This window comes from Trichoplusia ni, unplaced genomic scaffold (genome assembly GCF_003590095.1).
Source record: "Trichoplusia ni isolate ovarian cell line Hi5 unplaced genomic scaffold, tn1 tig00003255, whole genome shotgun sequence".
Classification (NCBI taxonomy): Eukaryota; Metazoa; Arthropoda; class Insecta; order Lepidoptera; family Noctuidae; genus Trichoplusia; species Trichoplusia ni.
In genome coordinates this window covers 1-27,847 of record NW_020800362.1, presented here as the reverse complement: position 1 = coordinate 27,847, position 27,847 = coordinate 1, and the positions used below count along the sequence as shown (strand labels likewise).

General features: G+C 35.6%; 4 protein-coding genes, 1 long non-coding RNA gene and 1 pseudogene across 5 annotated transcripts; 1 reads left to right on the top strand and 5 right to left on the bottom strand.

The window, feature by feature from the left end:
• Positions 1-17: 17 nt before the first annotated feature.
• Positions 18-3,346, bottom strand: LOC113507835 (transcriptional regulator ATRX homolog). The gene is made up of 7 exons (XM_026890760.1): positions 3,251-3,346; positions 2,976-3,010; positions 2,648-2,851; positions 2,190-2,295; positions 2,009-2,101; positions 1,754-1,894; positions 18-200 (listed from the first exon to the last, which is right to left on the bottom strand). The coding sequence occupies exons 1-7, from the start codon at positions 3,344-3,346 to the stop codon at positions 30-32; spliced, it is 846 nt and encodes a 281-aa protein (XP_026746561.1). The 3' UTR covers positions 18-29.
• A 498-nt stretch (positions 3,347-3,844) lies between these two features.
• Positions 3,845-5,012, bottom strand: LOC113507834. The gene is made up of 3 exons (XR_003401922.1): positions 4,871-5,012; positions 4,410-4,492; positions 3,845-4,025 (listed from the first exon to the last, which is right to left on the bottom strand). It is a non-coding gene; the product is annotated as an uncharacterized LOC113507834 (long non-coding RNA).
• A 1,138-nt stretch (positions 5,013-6,150) lies between these two features.
• Positions 6,151-7,921, bottom strand: LOC113507833. The gene has a single exon (XM_026890759.1). The coding sequence runs from the start codon at positions 7,276-7,278 to the stop codon at positions 6,322-6,324; it is 957 nt and encodes a 318-aa protein (XP_026746560.1). The 5' UTR covers positions 7,279-7,921; the 3' UTR covers positions 6,151-6,321.
• A 3,608-nt stretch (positions 7,922-11,529) lies between these two features.
• On the bottom strand, positions 11,530-12,791 carry LOC113507837 (annotated as a pseudogene).
• Positions 12,792-13,348: 557 nt separating this feature from the next.
• Positions 13,349-18,709, top strand: LOC113507836 (E3 ubiquitin-protein transferase RMND5B-like). The gene is given in 9 exon segments (XM_026890761.1): positions 13,349-13,611; positions 13,614-13,706; positions 14,918-15,010; positions 15,183-15,343; positions 15,613-15,819; positions 16,049-16,226; positions 16,548-16,732; positions 17,090-17,241; positions 17,868-18,709. Coding segments are annotated over 9 exon segments (1,176 nt in total). The 5' UTR covers positions 13,349-13,571; the 3' UTR covers positions 17,935-18,709.
• Positions 18,710-19,882: 1,173 nt separating this feature from the next.
• LOC113507832 (forkhead box protein N3-like) lies at positions 19,883-24,381 on the bottom strand (the record flags this gene model as incomplete). The annotated part of the gene is made up of 4 exons (XM_026890758.1): positions 19,883-23,342; positions 23,470-23,706; positions 23,941-24,015; positions 24,097-24,381. Coding segments are annotated over 4 exons (780 nt in total), but the record flags the coding sequence as incomplete, so codon positions are not given.
• Positions 24,382-27,847: the final 3,466 nt, after the last annotated feature.

The following is a 27,847-nucleotide window of genomic DNA, read 5'->3' as shown; positions in this document are numbered from 1 at the left end:
TCATTATTTTAAGAGGAAGTCCAACCAATTTATACAATTAAACATAACCTAGTTACCAAACAGAAGGATAATGATACACTCACTTGTAACGTTTTTCCCAGACCCATGCAATGCGCTAAGATGCATCCTGAGCCTCTGTCTTTTTTGATTCGCTTGGCACTCTCGAAGCACGCGTCCCACATGAACTTTATACCATTAGCCTAAAAATAATGAAAAATAATACAATAACAAATATCCGAGATTTATCTATACTAATATATATATATATATATATATATATTTATCTATATCTTCTATACTAATATATAAAGCTGAAGAGTTTGTGTGTTTGTTTGAACGCGCTAATCTCAGGAACTACTGGTCCAAATTCAAAATCAAAAATCAAAATCAAAAGTCATTTATTCAAATTAGGCTACTAAGTAGCACTTTTTGAAGGTCAAATTACATTGACAGCACCCAGTTTTGCCCACCCGTCACCGCTTCCTAAGTGCTTTTGCTGTGAGAGAAGAAACGGCGCAACAAACTCCCCAGCAGCACGCTGTCTTTCCATTTACAATATAATTATTAAAAAATATATCAAAATAAGTGTGTAGGTGCCGTGCCAAATAAACAAAAATTTGAGGTCATGGTACCTAAGCCACTATGAACTTAAACTGTCAACTACTCGGCCAAGGTCAGCAGACCGACCAGCCACCGCAAGCAGCACCCGTTCACGAGTATGACGCAAGGGTCAGCCATCACCTCCCTCGCCATATTTGAGGGAAGGAGGTGACCCGACCCAAGACGCCACCGCAGGCAGTGACGACTAAGGGAGCATGACGTATCTGCTGCCGGCTAATAAAATAAAACTCAAAGAAAGAAATACCCCAAACGTTGATTTACCTGGCACAGCCCCGAACACGGAGGCGGCATAAATTGCTACGTCATTCAATCTTATAATTAATAAAATTATACATGTCAAAATTTCTAATAAAGAACATATACGTTTATGCGTATAATCATACTAAAAATAAAACAAAATAGGTAACACAATGTTACATACATAAAGTATGCCTATCAAATAACATAATAATCGTAATAACACGTCATACATTCATCCACACTAAAACCGTCCTGTGTTAATCACGGCGACCAACTATTTTTATCATTCAAGTAATCATTTATTGTATAGTAAGCCTTCTTGCATAGTTTATCTTTAACCGTTGATTTAAACGAGTTGAATGGCAATTCCAATAAACTAGGAGGTAGTTTATTGTAGAGGCGAACACTAAGCCCTACAAATGAGTTGTGTACCCTATGTAAACGGTGCGATGTACCAATTAGCTTATGTTTGTTCCGTGTATTTATACTATGTATATCACTCTTTTTATGGTATAAGTGAAGATTTTGTCGTATCCATAGTATATTATCTAAAATAAATTGGGATGCTACAGTTAAAATGCCTATCTCTTTAAACCGCTCCCTAAGAGAAACTCTAGAGCCTAGCTGATAAATGGATCAATTATGAAATGAAATGAAATAAAATGAATTGAAAAATTATTTTTGTGTTGAATAGACCATTCATCCAGGAAGGCTTTAGGCTATAAACCATCACGCTGCGACTAATAGGAGCGAAGATAAAATGGAAAATGTGGGGAAAAAAGGGCAGGTATAAATCATAACTTATATCTTCTAAAAACGCGGACAAAGTCGCGGGCAACAGCTAGTGCTTGAATAAAATGTTAGTGTTTACAGTCCATATTTATCAGCATACCTGATGTGGTTTCAACTTCTTGACGAGACCTCTGTCAACTTGAATTAGTGGTTCTTTAGTTTCTGGATCGAAATCCAACACGACTTTTTCCAAGACAACTTCATCCGGCTTTCCAGTCTCATCAAAGTCCAAATTATTGTACTGTAAATTAAGAATAATAGGTTATTAATTGGCGGGTGTTATTTTTCAACATAAAAGGAAACTAACTACCTGGAATATAGGGTCGCATATAAAAATCTGACAATGAAAACTTACCAATTTCTGTCTATCTGCAATACGAGCAATTCTTTCCTTTTCTTCGCGAGCAGCTTTCTTTGTAGCTTCCTCTAACTGATTCTTACCCATTACCTACAAACAAATACATTATAAATCATTGACACGACTATTTTACACTATTGTTTAATATTGACACATTAAAGTCATTCTGCTTCTTTACCTTACGTATATTCTTCCTGCCGTGTTTATTTCTACCTTCATTTTCAGTGTCCGATCCAGATCCATCACTATCATTAACTTGTTTTATGCGTCGACGTTTCTTTTTTCTAGAAAAAAAAAGCTATCCATAAGTCATTATCATTTCTGTATCCATTGTGAGTCCACCTTCACACTGGTCCCTTCGAAAACTAACAATCTATGCAAAAAATTGAGATTCGATTCTAGTCATTAGTTCGAATATATTTATTTTATTTTATAAAAAAAAATTCAGCAGTGCTTGTTGCATCATAATAGTACTGAATACAAATCCTTGCGTAGAACTGCATGCATATAAAATAGTTTGTTTATCATAGGTACCTAGATAGTTTAGGGAGTTATGAGCGAATCCGGTTGCTCGACAATGTTAAATAACAACAATGCTAAATAGTAGCCTAAATCGAATATTTGAATACAACATACCCCTCATTACTAGATCCCGCTGATCCGTCGCTTTCCGAGGGCTTTTTCTTCCGCTTGGAGCGTTTTGCAGACTCTGAGCTCTCATCCTCGGAATCCTCAAAGTCGCTAACCCTAGCTTCTTCATCGTCTTCATGTTTACGACGCGAAGTCCCGCCTTCTGAGTCTGATGATATTGCATTTGCCTTACGCCTTTTTGATATAACGCTGTGAATATGATTTGTTCTAATAAGAATGACTATTGTAACATGCCAGGTCGGCTATTCTCTAATAATAGGTGTTCGTAAAGGTTATTTAATTTCTTATAGCTACTTAATATACTTATACTTACTTTTCTTCCTCGGAATCTTCTATGTGTTGTGTATCCTGTAAAGATTTCTTTGCATTAACTTGATGACACATAAATGCATCCTCCACATGCTCCTGGCATTCGACTTCTAAGACTATAAAATGTGGTTTTTTTTTTAACAAATTGACACAACGAACTATGTACTTTCAGAGCTTCTAATTATGATTAAAGTAGACTACATTCTTACGACTATAAGCTTTTTTTTTAATGGTTAATAATGATGATGATGATACACAAGCAATACAAATTTTGCTCACCTCAGTGGCCTCTACATCCTGAGACGCCGAAGAATCACTTTCATTTAGTAAATCATCTTTAGCGAGATGACCGATGGCTGTCTCCGTTAAGACCATGAATTTTAGGTAAATCTGTAAAATGAAATACGTGAGTTTGAGGTACTAGTCACTAGAATGATGACTGTTAGGGTTCTACTGTAGCCTAAGAAAGCCTGTTTCTCTGTAAGTCAAAATAATACCTGCATAAGTGTGATGGATCATAAAAGGTGATGCTTAGGTCACGCACATCACACATATCATCTGTTGAGTTTGTTTTTTAACTTCCTTCCTTCCAATAAATATGGGCTATATAAAATAATGTATGGCAGAAATACGATTAAAAGTTAAGAGAATGTGTTGATGACAATGGCTTAGGGTAGTTCCTCCCTTTCTAAAGACTCAAATATTTTTATTATCCTTTTGTTTTGTTTTCCGTTAACAGAATAACCTAATTCGATTCGGTCTTTACGTTTTGAAAAAAAACGAAAGTCAAGAATTATTCCCTACACTCCCAATTATTCCCTGCATTTTTAATATGCAGGATATGGACGTGGATGAAGTATACCTTCTTCTTCAAACATTTTCGTCGACATTGTTCTCCGAGACGTCTGAGCTGCTCTCAGCGTGCAATAAGTCCTCGCCGATGGTCGGCGTCTGCTTCAGCTTACACGCTTGCCTCGCAGAACTCCTGCTCTCAGTATTGTTTGACGAAGAACCATGCCGTCGAGATTTGTTTAAACTGTTTAAATTTGTCAGCCTACGAACATTCGACTATGTTAGTGGAACCATTTCATATAATTCACCTATGATGAAATATCCTTCAAGTAGAACAGCTAAGAAAAAAGACTATGTGATATATATAATAGACATATTTCGTGATTAGTGCCTAATTTTAATGGCTTGTACAATAAAACTTCTCATTAGCTGAATAATATGATGGTATGAGTTTTCTAGGACACCTCAAGGTCAACTCATTTTGTTTTTATAATTACTAACATCAGTTTGATTGTTTTAGCATAGCATGTACAGCATCCACTATACTTTATTTTCCAGTAAGAGTACAAGGTAAGATGAAATGTGAAATAATGATGGAGATATGTATTTAACTGGCATGTTTGATTGCACAAGGAAAAATATTTACCCTTCAATATCTCTGTCACTCGCATCTTGAATTTCTGAGTTCTGGACACTGCTGCCACTGGGTTTTGATTTAGAGCGTACCATCTGTAATTATTTTTATAATCTTTATTGTCCCTGTTTTCAATATTAGTAATGAGGCAAGGGTATTAGACAGCCCTTACTTTCTGAACTGTTTTAAGCTGATCTTATCTTCTGAAAATGTATAAATTCTTTATGTATTGTCTAAATTTTGTACTAAATAAAAACTCCAAATATATTTATGGGCATTTTATTGTGCGCTTATACTAACACATAACACATTTTACTGAAAATATGTTACATATTATGTAGACAAGTACAATAATTTCGAGACTTTCCATAGTAAATGCGACATTTCTTATTTGAATTACACAAATATATGTATTTAATTAATTTCGCAGTAAAGGCAATCTGTCATATTGGTGTGGTAACTTATATCCTAACCTTTTTAACACTGGAATCAGAGTGTTCATCAACAGTCCCATCAATTTGGTTGATACTACTGTTGTGGGCTTTTTCACTACATGCCGTTTTTTTTGACTTTGCTGTTTCTGAAGATGATGAATTTGATGATCGTGATTTTTTTCTGCCTTTTTTAACACATTTGTTACAGATTCTTCATGCTCTGAACGGATGAATGATTGAGAAGCATTTTTTTTTAGTTCACTACTTTCCCTGGCACTTATAAACCTCCTTAGTTCTTGGAAATGGTTCGGAATCACTATCACTGTCATTTAATAAAGATGATTTTGCTTTGATAGTATCATGGCAAGGTTCATTTAGTTTCTCTGTTTCACTGACATTATGATTATCATTTTCCTTATTTACATAAGACTTAAGACTACTGTCATCACTCTTTTCTTGGTTTTGAGCTGAATGTTCATTTAACCTAGACAATGATGCTATAATGTTTTCAACCACTGTATCAATTCTTTCTTGACTGTTATTAGTATTGCCATCAGAGACTTTACTGTTTTCTTTAACAACCTGTTCTTCATTTTTGTCAGAGTCAGAATCACAAAGTAGTGAATCTTTAATAGTTGCAGGATTAATTTCCTTTTGGCTCACTACCTGACTGTCAATATTTGTTCCAATTTCTTTATCGGAATCAGAATCATTAAGCAGGCTATGTTTTACTCTTTTTGATTGAGCTTTTACACTGTCATCTGATTCAGAATCATTCAATAAGGCATTTTTAACTTTTTTCATATATGTATCAGACTTTGCTTCATCTTTTCTAACTTCACATACAGTATGGCCACCTTGAATAATTCTAATAAGATTATGGTCAAGTAAAAACTTTGTACTTAATTCTGGCAGTCTTTCTACATTTAAACTAAACTTTTTGAGTTTGAAATTCTTAACTTCTTTAAGTTTACTATCCCAATTGCTTTTATTTTTAATAATCATTGATTTTGAGGATTCCTTATTTCCGAGATTGTAAATTTTTGATTCCTCTTTACTATGAACCTGAGCACTTCCTTTTTTGCTGAAATGCTCTCTTATATCACTTTGTTTTCCTGCAAACAAGTCACTTTTGACTGGCACTGCATCTGGTTTTAATAATTTTGTAATATTAACACAGCGGATCAAGGGTTTTGAATTGTTTGAGTCATTAGAATCATCATTAAGTTCCTTCTGCATGTTATTTTCTTCTGAATTCTTAGTGGAATCATCATTAATTTGACTTGAAGAATCACTTACATTTGAATTTTTTCTTTTCCTTTTGATGGGTTCAAGATTGTCACTACTGCAATTTGCTTCATTACTTGCAGGTTTATTCTCTTTTTGTGCCTCTTTATTTTTATTGCTTTTAAAATCTTCTTCACTATTGGTGTCATCTACAGGCAGTATTTGACTTGAATTCTTTTGTTGTCCATTTGTTTTGGATTTTTTCACTGTATTCTTTCTGTTAAAAAATATTGTGATTGGACCACCTTTGTAGATTTTTTTTTACTACTTTCTTCTGTGGAAACCTTTCCATCCTCTGGCCCAGAATGAGACTCTCTGTGTTCTTTAACCAAGGATTCAGTATGGTCAACATTATTATTTTCAGTTGTGGCACTACTATCTTCACTTTTATTTTCATCACTTACTAATTTACTTACACTATCTTCAGTTGAGACAGAATTTGAGGATTTAGTCGCTAAAGGTACAATGTCATCTTCAGTGTCACTGATGCTCATAATTCTCAATGGTTTTCTCCTATCACTGTTGGTACTGGTACATTCTGCAGTATTTTGTGTAGATTTTGTAACATCACTTGAATTCTCAGCCATTTCAGTTTTTGCATCATCAGATTCTACATCAACAATTTCATTTTGATTGGAGTCAGATTTACCCTGATTAGTTTCAAAATCAATATTTGCCAATTTACGACTTTTGAAGTCTGAAGTTCCTACCCTGAGTCTCTTTAGTTTGCAATCGTAATAAACAGGATAATTATCATGCATTGAAATAGTCATACTTTTGGCGACTACTTTAGCTGATGTATAATGTTTTATTGAAATTTTCTTAGATATTCGTAATTTATGTGTGTCATATTCGAAATAGTAAAACTTTGGTTTCTCTTGACTTTTCCCGCCAACATTCGATGGAGCTTGAGATGCGTCAACTCGCGAGATTACACTCTGAACACAGTTTTCAACTTTTTCTAGAGACTTTTTTGACAGTTCGCAAATAAGAAGCACCTTAGAGGCAGCTTTATGAACAGCATGAGCATTCTTTAGTTTGTCTTTATTAATTCTCTTGTCTTTCAAATTTTCGGACCGAGTTCGTAGATTAGCACCAAGTTTAGACAGATACTCCATTGCTTCACATAATACAACACTTACAGGCACTTCGGCCGCCATTTCATATATCAGATTTCACAATGAACTCGTAAGTTATACACAAATATCGTAACGAGACCAATAATAAAATGTAGTCGTCAATATGCATGCATTTTGACTTCGCACTTCACAGAGTGTAATTACGATTCTCCAATTTAACTAATTCGGAAAAAGCGTATAAAACACCATAGACTAAAAAACGTTCCATTTCGATTTTTTTTACATTTATTTTTTTTACCGAGAACATTCATTAAGTTTTGGATGTAATTACCACCAAATTTTAAATCATACAAGAAATTCCGTCATAAGGTCAACAATACTTAAGTTCCTGATAGCTAGTAGACTGGTACCAAATTAAGAATAGATATTCAATCGATTGCAAGACCTCATGAAATGAAATGGAACGTAGCGCTTCCTTTCCTCGCGACATATTCAACTCGGTCGGGTTATAGCTGCTATACATAAATATAAAACACAAAATAGCGGCAAATAGATATATACATGAACTATTACTTATGCAGCACTGTATGCATAATTACTAACAATCAGGTACAACGGACTGAGTGAGTATAAATCAGAAATGTATTCTTAAAATCATTGTTGTCACAGTGTCACTAAGGCGAAACATAAGCTTTACAAAAAAAATAGAGGTACCAATTTTTTGTACTCACCTTTCATGTAAATGGCTGAACTAGCGTTATACGGAAATCTATTAAGCAAAAGGAATTAACTATGATTGAAAAACATTATAATACGTTGTATTATAGATTGCACTGTAAAATAATCCACATATTCCGCATCCAGACCGAAAAATCGGCAATATAGGCAAGGTAGGTAAACTATCCAAAACAGTCGTGAAAAAGAACCATAGACACTAGAGAGACGCAATGTACCACGGAAGTTATGAATGCCAGTGTAACGATCCATCTATCATTTTTTTTTCGGCTTATGAATAAATAATGTTTATTGCTTATCAAAATCTAAAGCATAACATCGTCATATTTTATTAAAAAAGGATTAAGTTTTGATATTTAACAACACTAACAGGAACTTCAATAACATTTATTTTGTAACAAAATCGATTGTGAAAAATCGACTTAAGCACTTGTTGAATGATAACAATTATTTTTAATATCATATATATCAAAATTATTTTATAACACAGAAGTGTCAACTGAATGAATTAAAAAGATGATTGTATAATAGCATCACTACTGCGGGCTGATGTTCCGCCGAAGCGTTAACAATCCATATCACACAAATACCTAATTAAGTACAAAACTTTAAGTGTAAGAGAATTTAACATATAATTCATTTCGCAAAATCTGACTACACCTTGCACTTTAGGTATATATTTTGTTAACGCTAAAATAATAAAATAAACCGCAATGAAAGCGCATTGTGGATCGCGAGCCACAAGTTGACTAGAGCTGGTTTAGGCCTTTTTCATTTACAGAAAAATTGAACAATTTTGTAATTATGTAGGTATTTTTGGGACTAATCAACAAACTGGATTATTGAAGGTTGACTATTCCAAATTTTATTCATATTTAGAGCGTATCTCACGATGATTTTCTTTTGTAAAATTCTCTATAAAGAAATAATTAGAACAACAATAAACACACCTAAATTCAAATTAGTTAATTAGTTGGCTGTAATTTGAAAAGACTATACTATCTGACAGTAATCTGTGGACGAACCAGCTGTTCAGCGACTTGTCAATGTCAAAATATTGCACTTTTTTTGGTTGTTGTGGTTGTGTAATAATTAAAAAAAAATGAATGTCCTAAGAAGGAACTCGTTACGAGTTTTGCCTCGTTTCTTCAGCGAGGGTCCTCAGAGCACTCCTTCATCGTCTGCACAATCATCTCAGACGGTTCCTGATGTTCCTGGACTAAGCAGTAATGTTATCCATCCTGCAAATCAACCACTGGGCCCTGGTGTTGATCCTCAGAAGACTGGAGCTTACAAAGTGCCAGAATATTACCAATACGACAGCACCAGTTTCTTTGAAGCTGAAGTTGAAATGTCCAAATTCCGGCTACCCCAACCATCTGCATTGAAAAAGTAGAAAGAACACATGCATATATTATATTATATCCGTTAGTGTAATAAACATTGTTTGAGAAATTAACCATAGATTTTTATTTTATGTAAAGTCACTATTAATTTGTTAGGTGCCACTCATTCATATAATGGAAATGTTTATAATTTAAATTATTAAATTGCAATAACATTGAAGTACTTGTATTGTATTGTTGTATATATTTTAAGAGATGGCTCTTATAGTGAAATATAATATGGAATATTTTGTAGTAAGGTATTAATAAATACTTGTTAAATGAATCAAGTTTTAATGTTGGCCTCCGATAGACAAATGCTTCAACCTAATTCAATTTTTGTCGCAGGAAATCTGTGTTGAGAAATTTTATTTAATTTTACACACATGGTCAGAACAAATATTTAGGCATCACACTACTGAATGCTTGAACTACAAGTATGTGGATCGAACCTTCATTGCCTAAACTGTTGATTATTTGTGGTTCCTATACCACTTGGTTATCCATACAGTTTGGTTCCCTACTGTCCATTTGATAAACACAAGTTGTTTTATATGGGACTATCTGTACCCGCGACTTCGTTCGCGTGGAATTTAACTAAAATGTTAATTAGGTTTTATTTGGATTTTGCATTATTCTGTCCAATTTTTTTTTTCTATTACATCCTTACTTTTATTTAAAATATCTTTATATAATGCGATCAGTGAATAGCCCGACTAGATGGAAGTGGTGGCAAACGCGTGAGCTGCGAGCGGAACTGGACAGTATTTAGTCTTATTTTACTTTTCAAATATAAATATTAAATCTGAAAGTAGCCAAAGTCACTCCAGATATCAGCTACTGACCAATTATAGCATAACATTAACTGCTTTAAAGTAGCCATAACTATTTATATCAATAAAAACACAACTAAGTATATACTTATTAAATTAATGCTATGCTATGTAGTCAGAATGTTGGCACAAAAATAGGTAAGATAATAATGCATAATATGTGAAGATGTACATACACAATGGTGTAGGTAGGTATATAACGATATATTAACCCCTGCATGCTGCCTTTGATCGCTATAAAGCATAGGAATAAGATTAAAATGCATAGATTTTTGGGATATTGCATAACTTTTTTAATGTTTGTTTAATTTAAGAAGCTTGATTGAACCGAAAATAAAACAGCTCCCCAGTTTTCTCGCTTATTAGGCCTGGATCTAAAATCCACCCATATATATGCATATTTTTTACCAGTTACCTACATACAAAAATTTCGGCAGTTTATTTGTGGAACATAAGGTCTATTCTAATATTATTAAACTGTAGACTTTTTTGTTTGAACGCGCTGATCTCTGGAACTAATGATACGAGATTTCATTTTTTTACGTTATATACCTAGCCTATTTCTAGGCTATGAGAAATAGAGTTACATGAACGGGAAAAAATATAATATTTTATTTATATTTATATGTATTTTGTACTCTGCGTCTGCATCTGCGGAACACCCACGGTCAAGAGAACAGACATGGACGGTCGTTCCAGAGTAGCTAAAAAACTATTGTAGGTATTTCGTGGAGACAAAACGAATTCGAGCTACTGATATAATTATTAAGTTTGAGCTAGGGCCACACTAACGAAAAATGCCATTAATTATCGCGATTATCAACGACAACCGTAGGTGTAGCCACAAGTTAACGCATTAACATTGTCGCTTAGTGTTAGGCGATAGCTTAATTCTATCTAACGTAATAATTATTACGTTAATGGATAATGATGTTAGCCACTAGTGTGGACCCAGCATAATAGGCATTGACGATTGAAACTAGTGTGGCTTCAGCCTTATAAGAGATTAATAAAATTCATGGTGGTTGTAGTTTATTACAGACATTACGTTGCTCAAACCGAGAAGTCAGCTTGTTTGGCTTAACCATTTTCATTTTCGAATAAAAAAGCCACAGGTCAGAACTAATTTGAGTTCACCATCACGTCCTAGATTTTTAAATGAAGGTTAAAAAGCAACAATACACTCGTTTTTAAACATCCCTATACAGTTGAGCTGAGGGCTTTATTTGCTTGACTGGACTACAGCTTTGTAATCTGATTAGTGGATAATACTCGTAAAGATAATATTACCTAATGTATTTAAATTTTAACCATAAATTATTTTGGAATAAGTAGCTTCACCTAATGCATTAAGGCCAACAAAAAATAATAACAACAAATTAATTTTGAACCTTTTTATTTCAATTAGATTCCCATACATACTATAAACCTACAACTAAATAACGTAAAATGCAATAGTATATTTTGTGAGTAGGCTGACTGTTCACACAATTTATAATGCTTATGTTATTCGTCTTGAAAAATGCTTAAACAACAACTGAAGCAGCTCCACCTATTATAACAGCAGCATCAACATCTGTAAGAGTGGTCGCTGGCTCCAGGCCTTCAGCTGACACACTCTCAGCCTCATGTTACTTCTTCTTAGTCAGCTTCTCGGAAAGGTCGTCAAAGGTGGGGTCTTGCAGGTTGATCATCAAGCTGTTGCCCGGGAGGAACACACGGTTCTGTGATTGAGCAATCATTCTGGAGATGCTTTGGGCAGCACGAATCTTACGCAGCTTGAGGTAACCAGGGTTCATTCCCATGGCCTTACCCAACATTTCAGCAGCTTCAGCTTCTCCCTCAGCTTGTACAATTTTCTGCTGACGCTCTTGCTTTGCTCTTTCAACAACAAAAGCAGCACGCTGAGCTTCTTGTTGGGCTACCTGCTTAGCTTCAACAGCAGCAGTGTATTCTTTACCGAAACTTAATTCAGTCAAGGAAACATCATCCAAAATTATGTTGAAGTCAGCAGCACGCTCCACCAGCTCCCTCCTGATCAACAGTGAGACCTGCTGACGCTGAGTTATCAACTGGGAGGCATTGAACTTGGCAACAACTGATTTTAATACTTCATTACAGATGGAAGCAATACTTTTTCATCATAGTCGGTGCCAAGTTGTCTGTACATGGTGGGGAGCGAGCTAGAGTTTGGACGTGATAGTACTCTCAAAGAGATGTTAACCATTTGCAAATCCTTAGAACCGGTGGGTGATGAAATCTTCCTAGGACGAGATCTGATGTCGTATATGATAGGATACTGGAACCAAGGAATTCGGAAGTGCATACCCTCGCTCATAACGTCATTTTGTATACCTCCTATCCTGTTGAACATGATGGCCCGATGACCACCTTCCACGGTAAACAATGATTGCGAGATGCCATAAGCCGCCGCACCTATTACTGCAGCTACTTTCAGACCGGCGTTAAGACCAGGTGGTCCACCCTTGGCAAATTTGCCCGCCATGTCGTTCAGCTTACTTTGTGCCATATTTGTAAAGTAACAGTAAGTATAGTTTTAATAAATTTCAATAAATTTTCCAACAAAAAATTTCTAACCTAACTATTCGGGTCGAAATCGAACAATTGTGCAATAACCATAGACTTCAAGAATGGTAGATAGATAATCTATTGAAAAATAAAAAAAAATATTCTCGTTACAAATGAAAAACCAGTCAGTTAAATTGTGGAATTCAGTTTTATATCTATTCTTATGTATTTCTCAGAAAAAAAACTGACAATAACATTTAAAATGTATTAAAAGAGCTATGCCATATCATTTCCTTAAGACAAGAGTTAAGAGCATGAATTTTAGTATTTTTGGTTGCTTACAGAATCAGTCTTATAAAAATGTAGTGTAATAATAACAATTTAGGGCTCCTTCTTTTATCCTTAACAATGTTTAAACTTTTGTAAATAATGTACTGAATAAAAATCGTTAATCCTGAGACGCACGCTGTGTCAATAAAAGATTTTTGCTACCCTGTTGGGTTGTAAATGCATGAAAACAGGAATTATATTATAATCTGACTTTATTTAATTTAAACAGATTTTTAAATGCAATCTTCCTTCACAAAGAAATAAGCAAATTTTAATATAATAACTTAAAAGTATTATACCTAGCAACTCTTTGCAACTCTCTTGTTTATTTCTGTAGCCAATACAGCCAATATTTTGAAAGTGCTAAAAGTAAATGACATTTCATTTTTATCTGTGTAATTTAGAAATTCAGTAGAAAGCAAAATGTCTGTTTTCATAAAATACATCTAAATTGTTTAAATTACATAGCTATTAAACGTGACTTTCCTAGTAACATTTGCCGTATTTACTGCTAGAACTACGTAACGGTGTTTATATACCACGATATTGTGATCACTTAACCATGGATTCGTGTCTTGGGGTTGAACAAGATTTGGATAAAGCTTTAACAAATTTAACTCTCTAAATGATAATACAAACAGAGTTTTACAAGATATAATAGACCAAGTGGAAGATTTAAGGAAGGAAATAGCTAAACGTAAGTGTCCTTTGTTCAGTGTCATGTTTGTGTGTTTGTGTATATTTTTGGGCCATGACATGGTATTTTTCATTTTTTATTTATTTAGGCTGTTGTGTGGTTTTGACTATTTGCGCATCTACCACATACGTATGTCTTGCTTTATGAGTATGTCGTCGAATATAAGTAAAATATTATTGAATGTCAATGCAAGCAGATAAACAAAGCAGACCACATTGACTGGGTTTTTCATTTCTCTTTAAAATACTTGATTCTTGCTTATCAACATTATAATAGGGTTGACTTTAGAAACGGGCTGCACGAATTACTGGGTGTTTTTGGTTTTAATAGATCGGCAATGATGCCCCGAGTTATAATATAAAGTGTTTTTGTGCGGAAATGTGTAGTTTTTGAGAAATCTTAAATTAAAGTTTTGAGGTTAATTCTCAAAAATGAAACAGAAAATTTTATAATGTATGGCAAAAACTAGTGTTTTCTCACTCTAACCGTCATATTGAAGTGTCACTCAACTGTCAAAGAGTGTAATTACATTCCAATAGTTCATTTAGTTCATTCGCTTTTCGTTCGCGATTGTTTATGTTCCGTGTTTTCGTATTGTGATTTTTCTAAATTGTTATGATGATTATCATATAAATCGAAATTTATGTAAAATGTTGAAATGTATAAACTAAATCTAGAACCATCATCATAGTTAACACCCCGACTCGGAGCACCCCGACATGGACAGGTTAGGTTAGAAGTGGTTGGCGGGGTCGTTGAGCGAGCGAAGCGAGCGAATAGACCCCGCCAACCACTTCGTGGTTATTTATTTTTAAACCACCCAGAAGTAGGAGCCCCGCGAAGCGGGGCTCCGTCGACCGAGCCAATAACACCGTTTTGACACTCCTAACCTCAAAACTAAATTTAAAAAAATCTCAAAAAATATACGTTTCCGCATCTTTTCCCTTTAGGGGGTATATCCTGGGCACCACCCCTCCCCCCTCCCCCATCCCCACCCTCCTATTAATGCAGCCGATTACTAAAGAATACCCACTTTCAGATCCACATCTTATTCTTGTAAACAATAATAGTTGCATATATCTTATTTATTACATTGATTTGTGAACCAATGACATACAAACACTAAAGAAACTTTGTTATTTTCTAACAAACATAAAATCAAATAATTGCTGTTATATATAAACAAACATTGACCTTATATTTTTTTCTAGAACCTGCCAACACCCCGCTCATACCAGCACAGGCCATGTCAGTGACTGACCTGGCAGCTTCTGTTAAACAGGCTGTGTTTCAGATGTCTACTGGTAAGTTCTACTTCAATGCATACTGGGATGAATGCTTCTAAACTCACTTCTACTTCACTAGACGTGTACTCGTATAAACACATAGAAATGTGTATATGTATTGTGTAATAACATGAAGTCTTTATAAACATTTCACATTCATATTTATCTTAATTTTCGTTTTACTCCATAGAGCATAGAGAACTTCATGCTACAGTATCGCGAGTGGGAAAATCTATTGATAGGCACTTTATAGCTGACTATGCCTCGGTGGCACCAAAGGCTGAGTCATTTTGTAATGATGTCAATAGGCCTATCATGGAACAAGCTATCGCACAACATTTATATAGACAGGTAAGTAAAACTAATATCTCACAAATTATTATAGAACAGTATCATGATAAAAACCTGTATAATTTCACAGTTATTAACATAAACCTTCAATTATTTTCTCTGAATGGTTGGTTAAACATGCTTTTTTCTGCATGTTATCCTTGCTAAGTGGTATTGCACGTTGCATAGTTAATTTTCTGAGGGACCAGTACTCCGCCTTAAAACACGACTATTGTACATAGATATTACATGCATGTACTAAAAAAATATTTTATCAAAACATCCAACAGGGTTTAGAAGACGTGGGCGATACCTTCGTGGCAGAAGCGAATGTTACAGGAGTGGAGCGGACTTGCACTTTTGCATTACTACAGCGCTGTGCGGCCGCGCTTGCTGAGGGCGACCCCAGTGCAGCCCTGCACTGGGTCGAGCGCCGCGCTCATGAGTTACACAACTCTCCACTACCCTTCACTTTGCATAGGATGCAGGCACTCAAGGTGTGTTACCTGTTGTCAGTTGTGGTATTGTTGACTTGAAATGGTGAAGAAATAAAAAACATGAAATGCAAATGATACCTTTCTGCACAATGCTTGTGTCCTGACTTTTCTAGGACTTAGCTTGTGCTTGTAGAACACAAGCATCCTAGAAAATAGATAATTGTTCAAAATTATGTCTAAAATTTGTGGCAATTATCTGAAGTTATTTTAAATGGTGTGTTGGTCGCAGCTGGCCCGCGAGCAGGGCGTGGGCGCGGCCATCGAGTACGCGCGGCGGCAGTTCCCGGCGCACGCGGCGCGGCACGAGCGCGCGCTGCAGGCCGCCGTGTGCGCGCTGGCCTGGTGCACGCCCGGCGCGGGGCCCGCGCCCAGCATCTACCAGCATCTGCTCGACCCCAAGGCGCTCGGTACGATGCCAACACACTACCACACGAATTATTTACATTACGAATAATTTACTATGAAAAATATATTTTTTCGTCTATTTACCCATTTCATGATCACTAAAGTTTCGTGTCTACACTTCAACAATGAAAGTGCAATACGTGTAATACATGACAGGGGTCAATTTTCAACGTCAAAATATTTTAATTATGATTGATTTTTGTTTGTTGACAGTGGATGATTGCAGTAGTAGTAAAAGTATCGGGCGTCATTATCCTTAACGGATGCCTAGACATGTGTTTATAATGCAGTGTTTGTTTGAGTGTGCTACTGTCTCGATGCAGGCGCGGAGGCAGCCGAGCTGTTCATCAAGGAGGCGTGCGCGCTGCTGCGGCTGGCGCCGCTGTCGCCGCTGGCGGGCGGCGTGCTGGCGGGCGCGCGCGTGCTGCCCGCGCTGCACGACATCCGCGCCAAGATGTCGCACCCGCACGTCATCGCCGCCTGGTCCGACGACGAGCTGCCCTTCGAGGTATGCACATACAATACTCTGCACATCACATACAAACATTATGTTTATCCACTGCATATTAATAAATTTAAAGAAAATTTTTGAGTGACCCGTAAATAACCTCTCAGCATCTTTGACTGTATTTGGTTGCTGAAGGAATTTCATCCTAATACTTTTTTACGGTTACCTGCTAATATTTGCAGTAAGACATCCATTTAACGTTCGCCAGTACACTATAAAAGAAACGTCGGCCTCATACCGAAGAACATAAACCACATATAACGTCATTGTTGATACGTAGCAACACACAATAACATAACGACTCCCGCATTTTCGTACTGTGGTCTACTAACTAAATAAAAACTTTTTATATTCCAGGTTGATCTTGGTGAGGATGGCGGCGGCTACCACTCGGTGTTCGCGTGTCCCATCCTGCGGCAGCAGGCGTCGGAACAGAACCCGCCGATGCGGCTGCTGTGCGGACACGTCATATCTAGGGACGCGCTCAACAAACTCGCCATGGGAGCCAAGTTAGTATAGCACTTACTTTTATTCTGTACAAATATGTTACAGCCAAGTTGTTGGAAAAATGTTGATCCATAATATTCTGTCTTTTTTGTGCGGATAAACAGAGATAATTATTTATGGTGACGCTTCTGCACAGCATTTAGGCTAGGAGTATTTTTACAGGTTAAAACTTTTTGCTTGATAAAAAAATAAATAACAAACGTCTTGATATTCGTTATCATTTCTGGTTTACATCTGATATAAAAACACTCCATTTTTTGTATTGCATTACTTCTTCGGAGATTAGGAAGTTGACACTAAGTACGACGTTAATATAATTATCGAATCTTTATCTAAGAAAACATTAGGGGCATGTTGATAGTCGCCTTATACATTACAGTTGGCATTCAAACTCATATATCAATCATCGACATATACGTTCACATCAAGTTCTGATTATATTTTATTCAAGTGTGAACAAACATGAATCAACATTCATGTAATGGATTGTTGTTTATTGCACATGAATTTCAACAATAGATTAAAATTAAATAGGATCTATTGTACAAGTCGCCATGCTTATCATTGCACCCCTCCACAATCGCAGCTATTTTGTTACAAAATCATGAACTAAATTTGCATTTTTCAGATTGAAATGCCCATACTGCCCGATGGAACAGTCTCCCGCCGAGGCCCGACAGATATATTTCTCATGAGCAGTTGTAGCAAACATAATACGATTCGATTCTGTTGTTATTACATGGAATAATTTCACTCGTAGCACAAGGGAATGAACTTGCCACGATAGATCATAGATGTAGCATACAGTGCGTTTACTAGAGCTCTTAAAGCAAGGTTGCCATTGTATAAATAAAATGGCGCCCTACAATTCCTCTCTCCCATGTCTGTCTTTTTTACACTGGCAACTATCATACTTTAAAAACTTATAGTAAATGCACTGAACAGGAGAATATGTTTAAATAGATACTCTTTAAACTGTTATATATATTTTCATACAAATAAATGACGAGTTGTTATATAATTATTTCGTTGGTAAAATGTATGTGGTAAAATCGATGTTACTAGCTGAGATTAGTCACAACGTAGAATAAAAAATTGACAAGGCGTGAATTCGACCCAAATATTGTTTCCTAAGAAGATTTAATGGTTAGATTTATTGAACGCGTGTGCAATAAATACGACAACCGAATTAGGTTATATTGACAAATCACTTAGATACATATTATACATACACTTTCATGGACTAAGTTTGTTTATAAACGAAATAAAAAATTCTGAGTAAGCTTGTTCTTCAATAAAGTATCTGAATTGAAATTGAAATAGATATACATCTTATTGCGGTATGCGATGAGGCGAACTTTGGTTATTCTAATAGAGGTTAAATAAGGTAGACATCATATTGTAATTTTAAGACAAATATTATTATTATTGTATGTTTACGTACTGACTGGTTGTAGTCATGCTTTTGTTCTTTTTTTGTAATAAACGGATTCAGTATTTAACACTCGTGTTTTAATGATCACAGTCTTGCATGCATTTAGTGCCAAGGCATACTTTCATCATCATTTTATTATTCGGGAATTCGTGTGTTAAAGTTCGGAATGATTAATAAAACGAAACATCCTCGGTACATAATTTATTTAATGGATATGTACAAAGACAAAAAGATTTTAGAACAAATAAAAATTTGGCAATAACTCTCAACAATAGCAATAATATTAATAAAGAGTGGTGTCGTTCAAAAGCCGGCAAAATATCAACAACAACAATAATTTAATTTTATACTTAAATATAGTTCGGACATACCAACATAGGGCTAGCTTTTAGCAAACTATGACGTCACTACTGTAAAATAACACATCACTGTTGAACTACATTCTTTAACATTTCACCATCATTCAGGTGATACACAAACAAATTTAATGTACAGTGGTGACGCCATAATATCGTACGTAAAACGATAATTCCAAACAAATATCACCTAATTCAAATAAAGACCTATATTTTGTTTAAAAATTCCGTTTTACAAACAAAATATAACAGCTTCACTAATTAATCTAAAATAAATTAATCGATAAAAAAACTTCTTTAACCACATATTCTGAGCCGTATAACAATTTTAATATCATATTGATATAACCTTCGAAATAAATTTTGTGATCATAAGTTGGTAACTTTCGTTATATTTTACTTTAAAATTAAATAACTCAATTTCCAACAGATTTAAGCGGAAACTAAAATGATTAAACACATATTTTAAATTCTTTACGTTTGTAACATTGACAACAGCTGAGGCATATTGCACATTATTACTTTCGATCACAAAATTTATTTTTAACACAGCACTTAATAAATAAATCGCGTTTTATCACACATAATTATATACGTAGCATCTACCAGCAAAGTACTACAATTAGGTACTAATTATTGCTGTAAAATTTTATCTACATACCACCGAAAGAAAGGCTAGTTGTGGCCTATTAGAGAAAGAAGTTCACGTAAAGTGTATTGCTCTTCACTATCAGTGTATTTTAATACGACATTCATGTTTAAATCAAAGACGTGTTTATAACACAGTCGCCGAATGTTTACATTATACCTCAAAGGTAGCACACATACGGACTAATCTCTCAAGATCTCTCCAAGAGTATTTTACGCAAACTCATTTCTATAACGGTTAATTATCTAAGAGAAAACAATACGAGTAAGATGGAAGACGCTCCTAAATACAGCAAAAATGTATGTATTTTAATTATTTAGCAATTAAATTATATTACTATAATATCACTTACGACCTAATCTATCTATGCGTTACATAGTATTTTATTATTATAAATACATTCATATTACTGGTATTTGAATTTGCTTGATATATTATGGTAATAATGTTATTTATCATTTTCATAAACATTTGGCACACATATTCATTTGCCTAAAGAAAATGAAAGTTTCGAGGAAGTCAATTAATGTTAAGCTTTTAGAAAAAAAAAAATGAATCACTACGCTACTGATTTTGAAGCATTTGATTTTATCCATTGAGGTCAAATTTATATTGCAATTAAGCTTGCGCTGCGTTTAGGCAAAATATACATTTTATTTCCTGCAGACATGTTTTCTTTTCAAACTTTAGATTATTTAATAAAAAAACAACTAAAATGCATTAGCAAATTCTAAAACTTTTTGTAGTTATAATATTCATTTGGCATATTCTAAAACATTGTAACGTCACATCCCGTCACGTTACGGCAGTCGGCATGCGAAAAACAAGCCGCAGGTTTGTGTGAACGAAAAATATATCAATTTCACTAATAAATAATATTGCTTCATCACAAATCAGTCATTACATCAGTCTAGTACTCCTACGCGTAAATACGTCCGCGAAACTCCAATGAAATTGTACTAATCAAGCAATTCAAATAAAATTATAATTGCTTACACTAGATGTATATCAAGACATTCCCACACCAAAGTTTACGTATGCGTGTCTTTACATGCTCACATTCAATACATTTTTTGTAAACTGTGGTGAAGGAGACCATTGGATATTATTTATATACCAAAACCCCAAACTAATATTACGAGACATTTAAACAAATTTTAGCCTAAACTGAAGTTTTATCACAATAAACACTATTTGGTGTATTCTTTCAAGGCGTCGCCGAGAGCACCGGATAAATATGATTTTACTGACGTTTCACATTGTGGGGATCTTAAGTATGAACTAGACATTTAAAGGGACTTATCTATCGACATGTATTATATTCTAAGTATGTCACAGCCTACTTATCACTAGTTATTTGGTGTTATTAAATGTAAGTAGTATGTTAACATCCATGAATACGTCCCATTTTATGAATATTACATTAACTATTACAAATTATATTTATTCCGGCGCTCATCCCTCTAACAACACTCCGTACTCCAGTTACAATTATCTAACGATAGAATAGAAGCATTTTAGTAGGCACTTGAGAGAAAACGGCCTCATACCACGTATATAATACATTACTAAGTGTGAAAATACTAGTAAATAATTTATTAGCGTATTAACCACACCAATATAAGAGGTATTGATTTTTTTTGGCTGCTTACAATAGCAACTTTCATACGTCATGCGTAATTTTTCGTGTCATTGTTTCATAGTACTGAAAATAGAGCTCTAATAAATAGTATAAGGACTTTTAAATTTATTTAACTTACAGACATTTATGTACGGTAGTTATAGGCTATAGAGGAAGCAGCTACGTTATATATTGAAAATTAATGTTACAATTATTAACTTCCCTATAATTCTGAGGCGATTGCCATTAATTACTAAATCTTAACTGCGAGACAACGGGAACTGGCTACTGGCTAGTGAATACAATGGTAAAATTGTTTGAGTACATATTTCATCTAATCACGAACAGACACGTTGTTATATTTCCTTATCAATATGATATATAAGTTTTCTGTAAACACTGGAGGCGATTGTATGAAATAGATCCCTTGGTTTATGAACACAAAATACGGCTTGCTTATGGCTAATGCAACTATATGCTATAATGTAAGTATATACATGTACTATCACTTCTGAGAGTAACATAATTTTTTATAGATAAAAATACATTTTGATCGCCCTGTATACATATTTGTATGTTCAGATCACAAGGTATATTATAAAGATTTATACATTTAATATTGCTCAGTTTAGAATCAACAATTTTCAACATTAAACTTACCGGAGAAATGTACCTTAAAGTATCTTTATAGATGTAGACGAAACAAAGTAATTAACTAATAAAGAATAATTATAACTTAATACCTATAATGCACCACACTTCCGTCTTTAATTATGCACAATAGCAACTCTATTTAATGTAATAAACATATATTATTCTGGCAACATTCGGCATAAAATCAATATTGATCGACGGAAACACGGCAACACTTTTAAAATTATTTTAAGAATAATTATTTCTTATAATATATTACGATTGATTGACTATAGTAAATGGGGGAAAACCTAAATGCATAAGGGCGTAACTATTCAACTATTTTCAATCCTTTTTAAATAATATTTCATACTAAATAGTATCAGTAGTATCACATCTATCACTATAAGTAACTACTATTATGTAAAGTGTAATTATTTTAACAACATGGATTGCGAACACCTGTCGATGTCGTCATGATAAATGTGATGTTGTACACTCGGTAAACATTGAATGAGAAAATAGTCAGGTCCTAACTAGACAGCATGAGCCTTTTACCTAAGCACAATAACTATTTCATATTGAATATAATTTGTATATAGTAAAGACATCTGTATCTCACTGAGATTTGTTTATATGGATTGTCTTTATTGGACTAGAGAATGGTAAACTTTCTTGCCTATTTAATAAATTGCGACAACAGACATATAAGAATATCTCAAATATGTATTATTTATAATATTTGTCGTTCTACGAACTCATATGTCAATATAGAATCACTGAATTTATAGAGGCTATGCCCCATTCATTTTATTTTCCTTGAAAATTAAATTCCACAGATTCAAAAATTTATACATAACTTTAGAAGGATATTTTATAGAAGTGCTCTTGTGGGAAGAGTATTTTAGAACCGCATAACATAACGCAAGTACGTCAATATTTCTGAAAACTCTTGATAATTTCAAGCACTGGTCTTTGTCGCAAAATAAATTGATCTACCAGGTATTTAAATATAAGATAACACGCCTTAAGTTGGAAGGGGTAACATCGCTGATGTAGTCCGTATCACACACCGAAGATAAATTAAAATGCGACGGTAATGGGTACAGACTGAGACGACGACGTCGATACGAGAGTTACTGTACACACATCATGTCTTACGAGTATACAAGTCCATACCGGCGAAGTCTGGAAGCGTGGAGTTATCGGCGGGCGCGCGGGCGCGGCTAGCTGTGCGCCGGCTGCGCGTGCGTGGCGGGCGGCGCGTGCGGGGCGGGCGGGGCCGGCGGCGCGGGCTGCACGCCGGCCAGGTTCAGCAGCGCCTCGGCCGTGCGCCGCTCCTCGCCGCCGCTGTACGAGTGCTCGTCGCGCGCGCAGCGGGAGATCACCAGGTGCGCCGCCGGCGGCAACTGCATAATACACGCTCAATGTCATCATTCAAAGTAAAACATTCTTAGTACGCACAAGTGAGGTTGACACGAAATCATTTTTTTTTCATAATACATGTTATTTTAATTAGTATGTTTAAGACGTTACCTGGTCGAGCACGGCGGGCCCGTACTTCATGGCGAGCACGGTGGCGGCGGCCAGGTACTCGTCGGCGCCGGGCTCGGGCTCGGCCAGCCGCCGCGCCAGCAGGGCCGCGCGCGCGGGCCGCTCGCCTCGCTCGGGCCGCTCGCCGCGCTCGGGCGAGGCTCGCTCGGGCTCGGCCGCCTCGCCGCCCGAGCTCATCTCCACCTCCCCCGCCGCGGGGATGGGCTGCCGCCCGAATGCCTGCGGAGACGACTTCTGATTAAAACTTCATAGCGGTGTCCGCATACCACATTATCAGGAACAAATAGATAGTCGCCATTCTCTGTGATATATTATTTGGCATTATGACTGCTTGTCTGCCACATTATAATTATCACTATGGGCAAATGGCTGTGCCTTTCGAACTAAGATATTTCGTACTATTGCTACAAATTCGACAATGCACTACCCGCCGATAAATATTCACAAACCCACCTGTAGTAATGAAGCACGATGCTGCGGGTCTACTGTCCAAAGTGAGCCTTTACCAAGACCCGGTGCAGCCGCAACCTGGATGACGAAAAATTACTTTAATAACACATATTACTAGATATCACATCATTTTTTTTTTGAAGTGAAATGTTTACATACCTTGTGGAAGCACTTATTTAGCGAGAGATTATGCCGCACACTGTTTTTCCAGCCCTGGGGCGCGTGTCGGAAGTACGGAAAGTGCCGCACGATCCACGCATAAATCTCTTTGACGGGAAGAGCTCTAGCGGGTGCGGCTTCGATGGCCATGAAGATCAGGCAGGAGAACGAGTACGGCGGCTTGGTGTGCGTGTTCACCGGCGGGGAGGGGGGCGCCTTGCATGGTGTGCGCGGAGGGGACGGTACTCGCGCTACTGGCGGGGGAGTTTTGGTTTCTCTCTGTGAACAACAAAAATTATAGTAGGTAGCGTAAAGTTAATATATACAACTGAAGTTGTTTGGTGTTTGAGCTGTTACAAAAGAAGTTAAATACGAACAACTTGTGTCGAACGAAAGAATGTGTATTGACTTTGTTTAAATACTTAACCCAACTTATCACAGTGATATCATAAATGCGAAAGTATGTGACTTTTTTGTACGTTTAAGTGTCTGCTTATAACCTTTTCGAACCCAAACGGATGAACCCATTTCTATGAATTTTGTATGGAGACTAAAGAAGGAATTTTTTTCGCATATATTACAACGGGCGAAGCCGCGAGCAACAGCTGGAAATTAATATTTTGTAGAGTATTAGAAATTTTGCCTTACTCAATTTTACAGAGTAATATTAACATGCAAGATAGACTCAGGTGAAACATTTGTAAATAAACCGATATTAAAATTAAATCGTCATTGCCAAGTGCCGAAACAGAATGAATGACATTATCAACCAATAAAAAGCGAAGAAAATTAAATACTTCCTAGGCACTATCCTCCAATATTTGGAAGTTTCACAAATTAAGTTAAAAACCAATAGAAAAAACTAGGTCGGGAGTAAATTAGTGCTTCCTCCGTACAATCGCTGCACGACATCAGTTCAACAAGCACTTGTGTTAATAAAACAACCCGATTGTAAACACCAACCGTAACAAAAGAAAATTCTATTGATCTTAGTTATGATGTATAATTTTTATAACAGCAGTCAGTACTGGTTACTCATAATATTGTAAATCTGAAAGTCAGAATGATCGATTCAATTAACGATAATTTAAAGAATAGCCAGAAATAATTAATTCGTTTTGGACTTTACCTTCTTGTTAATGATCTTTTTGAAGTTTTGCCACGTAATGTTAGTTTTCAACTTTTAGACATTTGTTTTCATTTTTTGGTTGCGTTAAAACAAAATTCTAATGAGGGTTTCGCTGTCTATCCGACTTTCCGCAACTGGGTGTGAATTGTACATCGTAAATCGTGATAGCTTTGAAGTTGGCAAAGATTATGTATTTATATTGCAGCAATAACAAAAATTACAAAAAGAATAAACGTAGTTATGTGGTCATGACTTTGTTCGAACCTTGAGTGTCGCGAATAGTTTTCCTATTTCACCTTAAAATACCCTACATTATAAAATTATGCTGTGTAAAGCACTTTTTGCTAATAACGATTAACTTATCGAAATATTTAATTAATTAGTTCCTTACACGTTACAGCTTGTAAAGGTTGTTGCTATGTTCTACCTACTACCTATATTCAGAAGGGCGTTAAACAAAGTAATAACTATCAACAGATTGCAAGTCACGATTCACTGTTTAAGTTGATTGGCTTTTTTATTACGTGGCTTTTGGATATAAGGAGCTGGTAACAGGGATTGGAGTAATTGTGGCATTATTTTTATAAAGAGGTCTCTGCTTGGATTCTGTAACCGTTCTCCGACAGTCGTTGTGCATTAGACTGATCGACGAGAGGACGTATTTTTGCGAGATTCTTCGATAGCAAGTTTCTCCTAGGTGTTTCGCCGACACAATGGTTCGCATTTATTACTTTTGTCGACAGGACTTCTTAAATATGGAATATTCGCAGACATATCGTTTTGTCTTTGGGCTATAAAATCCTAGTTTTGTTGAAAATTTCATACATCCGAAACGCATGTCTACAAAAATAATACAATCGTGTCTATGTTGTAAATGTGTCATAAACCTACATTTATTGAGCTGTGAAACTATATAGTTTAAGCCGTTGCTATTGGAACTTACTTGGTAATAACACTTCATTAAATTTCTGCATGCGAGCATTGTACGAAGCTAAATTACTTTCGAGTGCATTTCATTTTTAGGAAACACTAGTCATGCAACTTATTTAATTTATTGTATACACGAATGGACGGCGGGAAAGCGTTTTCTGGCGTCTGTGACAATCATGGACATTATTGTATATAGTAATGTAATAATCAGTTCAATAGAACGATTCGTATTTTTATCATTTGTCGACAACTTAAGACGACTCTGATTAAAATAAAGCTCAAACAGACGCATTAGTTTCCGCGCCATGTTGCTACAATACGCAGTGACGCGAAAACAAACATCTGACGATCGCTCTATCTCAGAAAACATAGATAATATCCCACCTGTCGTGTCCTACAATTTACAGAAAGTAGGTTACTAAAGTTACAATGGCAGGCTTTAGAAGCTTATCTAGAGTTGCGCACTGTGCAATCTTTGCGCATTACCTACCGAGATAGACGTGGCGCTTACGGTAAAGCCGTACCACGTGCCCGCCTACGTATTCGCATTGTCATTACCTTTACTCGATAGCCAATATTAGGGAATTTGAGTTCGGTACTCCGATAGGTGAAGACTATCGTATCAAAGTTGTATATTAAAAGAGATACGGATAACAGATATAATGAAGTACCTAATGAGACGATTTTGCGTCTCTATTTTAAGGAAGGACGCGCAATTACACTTCTTCGACAACGTAAAACAAATCCTTTCAATTTCAGAACTGTACTCATTTTCCCGAAATCTGTGTACTTTTCATGTCTCTGAGGGTACAAAAAAATAATAAACAAAACTGGGACTACAAGTCCATGCCGATACAAATGTGAAGTGTCTTCGTATTATCTCATTAACTGCCAATGAACATAACCGAAAGTAATATATTTTTATGTAATATCTAATACTATAGAAGCGCTAATAATTACTAATTAATTAATCCTCAACCTCGGTTCAGATATTATCTTTGATCTTGGGTTACATATGAGGCCGTATACAGACATCTAATAAAATGTATTGTAGTACATTTGTAGCTTAGGTTAATCGTTATTTTCTTTAAAAATCTGTTATTTACTTTGATGAACAGTATATCTATTTTCTTCTTAGACATGAAGATGAAACCTGTGTAATTTAAACAGTAGGAACTTCAAGTATCATCAGGTTATGCAAAATTACATTGTCATCGAAACATTTTGGGAAAATGACTTTCTTTTAAATCTTGTCGTCTACTCAGCGATTATCAATACAGCGGAATAAGGAAACACTTCCTTCCACCTAAAACAGTTAATAATAACGACGACGAAAAATTGTCACATGACAGCTCAAATCAACAGCTTTATGTACTCTCCACAGCGGAGGGGAATCGGTGAGAAAATGATCACCCATCTACGGATCAACCTGGTTTGATGCTACCTAGTCACGTGCCTGTCCCTTTTTGTTAGAGACCTTGATAATATTATCATTGACATGTTTAGATAGACCGTGAGTATCAAATTAACGTTGAATCTCCCTATATTGAACTACGCAAGTACGACAGGTATAGGTGATAACATCATGCGGTTCTCTTAATATCTACGATAATGTTTACCGGTACGCCAATTGCATAACTCACGACACCTAATAGATTACTGAAGGCATTGAAAAATGAACTTTGAAGCCCT